Below are 7,430 nucleotides of genomic sequence, written 5' to 3'. Positions count from 1 at the left end.
TAAACTACAAAAAATTAGCTGGGCATGGTGGCGCGCGCCTGTAGTCCCAGCTACTCGGGAGGCTGAGGCAGGGGAATCGCTTGAACCCAGGAGGCGGAGGTTGCAGGGAGGCGGAGCTTACAGTGAGCCGAGATCCTGCCACTGCGCTCCAGCCTGGCGACAGAGCGAGACTCCGTCTCAAAAACAAACAAACAAATAAAAATAAAACTGGCAGAGGCTTGGGTGTCCTAAAAGTCTTGAGTTCAATACTGCACTGAAACTACCTGACTTAATGTTGCTTCGTAATCACCAACTGCGCCCTAACTCCGCCTAAACGTTTTGACATAGACGTTCCCTTCGTGACAAGAGCGATCCTGGATCAGAACATGCATTCACAAGTGTTCTAAAGGCAAGGAAAGCCGAGGGTCTCCTCTCAAAGCACTGATCACGTCAAAGTAGGAAGGCAGCGCATCATCACAACTTCCCCAGAAGTATCAGGGCAAAGCCAGTCAGCTACACAAAGTTGCAAGCTGTCAAGCCCATTTTGAACTTCTTGAGTTCTGCTCTTCCAGGATGGGAGGGAAGAAGTGGATCCAGAACCTCGCAATCGTTTTCCCGCGTGCTCACCCAACCCGCTCCTGCCACTCCCGAGGGATCCGGGAGAAGGGGTCCGACTGCCCAAATGCTGGCCGCCTGATGGAGGCTCAAGCCGGAGCCTCACTGGTTTACCTGTTTTCTATTTCGACCGGATCCGCGTCGGGCGGCTGCACCTTCACCTTCACCTCCGCCATGAGGGAGCAGTTCCTGACGCCTAGGGGTAAAGATGCACGGAGCGGCCGGGTAGCAAGCGCGAGAACCCTGGGAACCAGTGGAGGATAGCGCTTAGCGGAGGACGAGGGACTTTCTTCCTCGTGTCGCAGCGGTCCTTCCTTGCCTTTCGGCGGGAGGTGGCCAAGTTGCGCCTGCTCCGGCCCACTTACAGGCGCCACTACAGCTTCTTATCCTTGTTTTTCAGAATGTCAACGCCCATCGGACGCACAAGCTTGGTTCCTTCATTCTGAGTTGGGAAGCCAACTTTTAGCACTTTGCAACTCTGTAAAGGAATATTCTTAGATGCCCATGGGAAAGCCCTGGGAAAGGAGCTCAAGGCAGGTACCAGGCTCCCTGCGGCGCGGCAGGGGCGGGGCTAGTTGCTAAGAAGCTGCGTTTCCGCCAATCATCTGTCCAGCTCCCAGTGGGCGGGGCGCGGCTCGCAGCGTCTGTGGTAACCCGGGCGGCTGCGAAGGAGGAGGCAAGAGGCGGTGAGAGGCCGGCGACTGGGTTGGGAGCGGCAGAGATGCATTAGGGGTCCCGATTCCGGGTCCCCCGGTTAAAGGAAGAGGAGGGCGGCTAGAGGAGGGGAAGAGCTTGCCCTACTCCAGCCGAAAGGATGCAGGTGTCCTTGGCAGCCCCTGATGGGCGGGGACAACCAAACGGGGTTCCGGATCCGGGTTGCGAGGGGATGGTCCACTTTGGGAGAGTTGAGGGTTCTGGGGATCCTGTTGACTGCACGTTGCCATTTGGGCCTGGCGGATCCGCCTTTTTCTTGATTTCCTTTGCGTGGGGCCCACTGGCCACCCCAGCTTCGTAAGGGCAGCTGCTAGTTGATGCTCGCGAATTACCTCCTCTCTTACATATTTTTTATTTAGAATTAATTTTTCAACTATTTTTATTTTATCTGCCTTTCACTTGAATGGAAATGCGACTATAAGCAAGTCTCAAGTCCAGCTACACTCCTGTAGGAGCTATTGCTGTGCTGTCAGTATCTGCAGTTTATATTCTTGGCCCTCGATCCGGAACTATCCAACGAGGCATTAAGTTCACCCCTCAAATTTAGTTACCCCAGTTTTGAGAATACAGTCTCTGACAAAGCTCAAACTGCAGAGATGTTCAGATCAGCATTATTAGAACTGCAACAGGCGGCCGGGCACGGTGGCTCACGCCTGTAATCCCAGCACTTTGGGAAGCCAAGGCGGGCGGATCACGAGGTCAGGAGAGCGAGACCATCCTGGCTAGCACGGTGAAACCCCGCCTATACTAAAAATACAAAAAAAAAAAAAAATTAACCGGGCGTGGTGGCGGGCGCCTGTAGTCCCAGCTACTCGTGAGGCGGAGGCAGGAGAATGGCGTGAACCCGGGAGGCGGAGCTTGCAGTGAGTCGAGATCGTGCCCCTGCACTCCAGCCTGGACGAGAGAGAGACTCCGTCTCAAAAAAAAAAAAAAGAACAGCAACAGGCAAAACTAAAAAGAAACTAGAAATAGCCTAAGGCCAGCCCCAAATGGATAAATAAGTACATGGAAAACTAATACAGTGAGAATGCAAGAATGCAAGAAGTAGACTATAAAAATGGAATGAATATATGTGGATTATAATTGAGCAAAATCTGTGGATTCTTAATGAAATTTGAAAAGGCAATACAGAGATGTAAATGGTTGCTGTGTTAAGGTGAGCTTTTTTCCCCCCGAAACCTTCCGTGCATTAAAAATTATGACAACCTTCCTCCCCACCCTCACCTCCAAAAAGACCAGTAAGGCTTTCATACTGGTAGTTAATTATTAATACCAGGATTTATAAATACAGTAGATGGAATGGGAGGCTTGTGTTTATTAGTCACTGTTTATATTCTTGCAAACTTCCTTTTCACTAACAGCTAATACTCTGCAGTCCTTCTAAAGTGTCTTTGCAGCTTTCAAATACTAGAACTGCTCTGGTGACGGTGGCAAGGCTGTGAACCTGGAGCTTTCCCAAAAAAGTTAGCTCTAACTAACATTTTGTGGTACACACACAGTTACTTCGGTTCCTCTTGTATGACGACTTGCCCTGAAGCCAAGAGAGGTGACACACACCAAAGGCAGGAAAAGGTGAGAATGATTTGGAGGGAACTCAAGTAAGAGCATTAGTGATAGTCTCTGTTTTCCTTACTCATTTAATTTACCCTTTCAAAGTAACTTCTTTCCCCCGTCTCATTCATTCATGCTCCTTTCTCGGAAGTGAGGTAATATTTAGATAATCAAAACCCCACACAAGACTTTAACAGCAAATACAGCCGAAATGTAATTATTATTTCAATTAGAAAGGGAATAATATTTGTAGTGCCATGTTAACAGTATTCTCTTCCGTTTTAACTAGTTGTGCTGCATTTAAATTAAGTACTTTTCTTCAATTTTTGTGTACAGCTCTAAGTGCACAGTGGAATTTATTTTTTTCTGTATATAAGGAGAGAAAATGACGGCTGGTTCAGTGTGTGTCCCTCAGATCATACCACTACGAGTGCCTCAGCCTGGAAAAGCTAACCATGAAATTGATAACAATACACTTTTGGAAATGAAATCAGGTAAGAATCACATATGTTTGAAATTGTTTAAAATAACATTGTCATATTTCTTGTGTTTATCTGGTTGCTGGTTTATCTTGTTGCATGCTTTCTCACTCTTTGCTCAACTCTTTGGGAAATTTGTAAAACTTCTAAAATGTGAAACAGTGCTGTACATTGATGGTTTATAGAGTGGTATACATTTAGATTAAAATGGTTAGCCTTGACCAACTTTTCATTTGTATGGTTTCAGCAATGTCTCGACTTACCTTAGCCAAAGTAAGATGTCCTGGTAGTGGCCAGGCACAGTGGTTCACGCCTGTAATCCCAGCACTTTGGCAGGCCGAGGCAGGCGGATCACCCTAAGGTCGGGAGTTCAAGACCAGCCTGGCCAACATGGCAAAACTCTGTCTTACTAAAAATACACAAATTAGCTGGATATGGTGGTAGGCACCTGTAATCCCAGCAACTCAGGAGGCTGAGGCAGGAGAATCACTTGAACCCAGGCGATGGAGGTTGCAGTGAGCCAAGATCGCGCCAGTGTACTCCAGCCTGGGCAACAGAGCAAGACGAGACTCCGTCTCAAAAAAAAAAAAAAAAAAAGTCCCGGTGCTTCCCCAAACTTTTCCAACATGCTCATTATTAGCTGGCATAATAAATTTGACCTGCTGATACAGGCTTTCTAGTCAGACAGGTTGGAGACTTAATCCCTACCTTGACAACTTCTAGTGACCCTGGGTACATTACTTAGTCTTTTCGAGTCTCAGTTTCCTCACTGTAAGACAGGCACAATAAATCTACTTCTTAGAGCCATTGTGAGGATAAATAGGTTCATATATGTATGAGGTACACAGGGTTTGGCATGTAGTAATGCCAAAATAAATCTCAACTGTAATTACAGAAATAAAGCAGTGAGGGCCGGGCGAGGTGGCTCACGCCTGTAATCCCAGCACTTTGGGAGGCCAAGGCAAGTGGATCACCTGAGGTCAGGAGCTCAAGACCAGCCTGACCAAAATGCTGAAACCCTGTCTCTACTAAAAATACAAAATTAGCCAGGCATGGTGGCCAATGCCTGTAATCCCAGCTACTTGGGAGGCTGAGGCAGGAAAATCGCTTGAACCTAGGAGGCAGAGGTTGCAGTGAGCCGAGATTGCGCCACTATACTCCAGCCTGGGTGACAGAGCAAGACTCCATCTGAAAGAAGAAAGAAAGAGAGAAAGAGAAAAGAGAGAAAGAAAGAAAGAAGTGAATGTATATCTTGCCAATATTTATTCTTCAAATTCTTAAATATGTGTGTATATGTACACATATACATATATACACATACACATATATAATTATCATAAGGAAGGAAAGTTTTATAGGTAAAATAGTTTTATAGGTAAAATAATTGTGAACAAATATTTATGTAAAAAAGACTTCGAAATTACAATTTTTGCCTTTTAACCAATTATGTATTTTAATAACTGAAATATATAGAAACTATCTGCATTTATGGTATGGCCCCTATGCTGCTTAGACCAAGAGTTCTAAGAATATGTATTATTTTCTGTGTTCTCCTTTAGCTTAAAAGCTGATACAATTTTTTAAACTGTCAAGCCAAATTAAACATTTTAATATACGTGCCCATAATTCTTAGGAGAAGTTGGGTGATTATTGACAAAAGATGATATGAATGATAGGGTATCAATATTCCCTGATACATAAATATCAAATAAATAGTTTTCACAATTCAGTAACCAAAAGAACAATAACCCAAAAGAAAAATGGGCAAAGGACATGAAAAGACCTTGTTTTGTTTTTTCCTTTACAACTTTTATTTTAGTACCGGGGGTACGTGTGCAGGTTTCCTACCTGGGTATATTGTGTGGTGCTGAGGTTTGGGGTATGACTGAGCCCATGACCCAGGCAGCGAGCATTGTTGTAGGTTTTCACCCCTCCCCACCCTCTAGTAGTCCCCAATGTCTATTGTTACCATCTTTATGTCCATTTGTACCTAATGTTTAGCTCCCATTTATAAGTGAGAACACATGGTATTTGATTTTCTGTTCCTGTGTTAATTCACTTAAGATCATGACCTCCAACTGCATCCATGTTGCTGCAAACGACATGATTTCATTCTTTTTTATCACTGCATAGCATTCCATGGTGTGTATGTACCACATTTTCTTTCTCCATTTCACCATTCGTGGACACCTAAGTTGGTTTCATGTCTTTGCTATTGTGAATAGTACTGTGATGAACATATGGGTGCATGTGTCCTTTTGGTAGAACAATTTATTTTCCTTTGGGTACATACCCAGTAATGGGATTGCTAGGTTGAATGATATTTCAACTCTTCTTTTTTTATTTTTATTTTTATTTTTGAGACCGAGTCTTACTCTGCCACCCAGGCTGGAGTACAGTGATGCAATCTTGGGTCACTGAAACCTCTGCCTCCCGGGTTCAAGTGATTTTCATACCTCATCTTCAGAGTAGCTGGGATTACAGTCGTGTGCCACTACGCCCAGCTAATTTGTGTATTTTTAATCTGCCTGCCTGGGCCTCCCAAAGTGCTGAGATTACAGGTGTGAGCCACAGCACCCTGCCTCAACTCTTATTTCTTTGAGAAATTTCCAAGCTGCTTTCCACAATTGCTGAATTAATTTACATTCCCACCAACAGTATATAAGTGTCTGTTTTCTCTGCAGCCTCACCAACATCTGTTAGTTTTTGACTTTTTAACAAAAGTCATTCTGACCGGTGTGAGATAGTGTCTCATGGTGGTTTTGATTTGCATCTCTTTGATGATTAGTGATGATGAGCATTTTTTCATGAGTGTGTTGGCCACTTGTGTATCTTCTTTTGAATAATGATGAAAAGACATTTTGTAGGAAAGAAAATATAAAGGTCTTTTAAACATAGGAAAATGTTTCTTCTCCTCACCCTTCTCCCTACCCCTTCAGCTGCTTGCTGAGCAGACCTTATCCCTGCTTCACCTATTCCAAGCTCTTAATCACCACCTGACAAACTGTATTTCCTTGTTTGTTTACTGTTCCAGTGTCCTTCCTGAAATGTAATCTCCATGAGAGCAGGGACCATTCTAGGTACAGGAGATATGCAAGGAGACCCTCGGATATACTTTTGCATATCCCCTATATCTAGCATGCTGTCTGGTACATAATAGGTACTCAGCAAACATTTGTTGCAATGAATTAGTGAGTTTTACTCAAAATGCAAGAAAGATGAGTTAAGGATAGTATTTTTTTAACCTAGGAAATTAGGAAAACTAAAAGAAAACTGGGTAACACACTCTATGAGGAAGATTGTGGTCAAATAAGTACTTTCATGCATTGCTGGTGGCAGTGTAAATTGCTTAACCATCCACGGAGGGCAGTTTGGAAATATTAATCAAGATTACAAATGCGACCAGGCATGATGGCTCACGCCTGTAATCCCAGCACTTTAGGAGGCTGAGACAGGCGGATCATGAGGTCAGGAGATCGAGACCATCCTGGCTAACACGGTGAAACCCCATCTCTACTAAAAATACAAAAAATTAAGCTGGGCGTGGTGGCGGGTGCCTGTAGTCCCAGCTACTTGGGAGGCTGAGGCGGGCGGATCATGAGGTCAGGAGATCGAGACCATCCTGGCTAACACGGTGAAACCCCATCTCTACTAAAAATACAAAAAATTAGCTGGGCGTGTTGGCGGGGCACCTGTAGTCCCAGCTACTTGGGAGACTGAGGCAGGAGAATGGGGTGAAACTGGGAGGCAGAGCTTGCAGTGAGCCGGGATCGCACCACTGCACTCCAGCCTGGGCGACAGAGCGAGAGTCCATCTCAAAAAGAAAAAAAAAAGATTACAAATGCTGGCAGAGCGCAGTGGCTGACGCCTGTAATCCCAGCACTTTGGGAGGCTGAGGCAGACAGATCACCTGAAGTCAAGACCACCCTGGCCAGCATGGCAAAACCCTGTCTCTACTAAAAATACAAAAATTAGCTGGGCATGGTGGTGGGCACCTGTAATCCCAGCTACTCAGAAGGCTCAGGCAGGACAATCGCTTGAACTCGGGAGGCAGAGGCTGCAGTGAGCTGAGATCGCACCACTGCACTCCAG

General features: G+C 45.1%; 2 protein-coding genes across 2 annotated transcripts in view; one reads left to right on the top strand and one right to left on the bottom strand.

The window, feature by feature from the left end:
• The window catches only part of POLR3F (polymerase (RNA) III (DNA directed) polypeptide F, 39 kDa), a 19,583-nt gene extending 18,703 nt beyond the window's left edge, over positions 1-880 (bottom strand). Inside the window, exon 1 of the mRNA XM_011963580.1 lies at positions 709-880. Within this exon, the coding sequence (XP_011818970.1) occupies positions 709-770 (62 nt within the window). The 5' untranslated portion in view covers positions 771-880. The remainder of the gene's footprint in view (positions 1-708) is intronic.
• Positions 881-1,274: 394 nt separating this feature from the next.
• Positions 1,275-7,430, top strand: part of DZANK1 (double zinc ribbon and ankyrin repeat domains 1) — a 91,343-nt gene continuing 85,187 nt past the window's right edge. Inside the window, exons 1-2 of the mRNA XM_011962927.1 lie at positions 1,275-1,414; positions 3,149-3,353. Coding sequence (XP_011818317.1) covers positions 3,245-3,353 — 109 coding nt within the window. The 5' untranslated portion in view covers positions 1,275-1,414; positions 3,149-3,244. The remainder of the gene's footprint in view (positions 1,415-3,148; positions 3,354-7,430) is intronic.

This window comes from Colobus angolensis, unplaced genomic scaffold, assembly GCF_000951035.1.
Source record: "Colobus angolensis palliatus isolate OR3802 unplaced genomic scaffold, Cang.pa_1.0 Scaffold117, whole genome shotgun sequence".
NCBI lineage: Eukaryota > Metazoa > Chordata > Mammalia > Primates > Cercopithecidae > Colobus > Colobus angolensis.
This window is presented reverse-complemented; position numbering and strand designations above follow the sequence as displayed.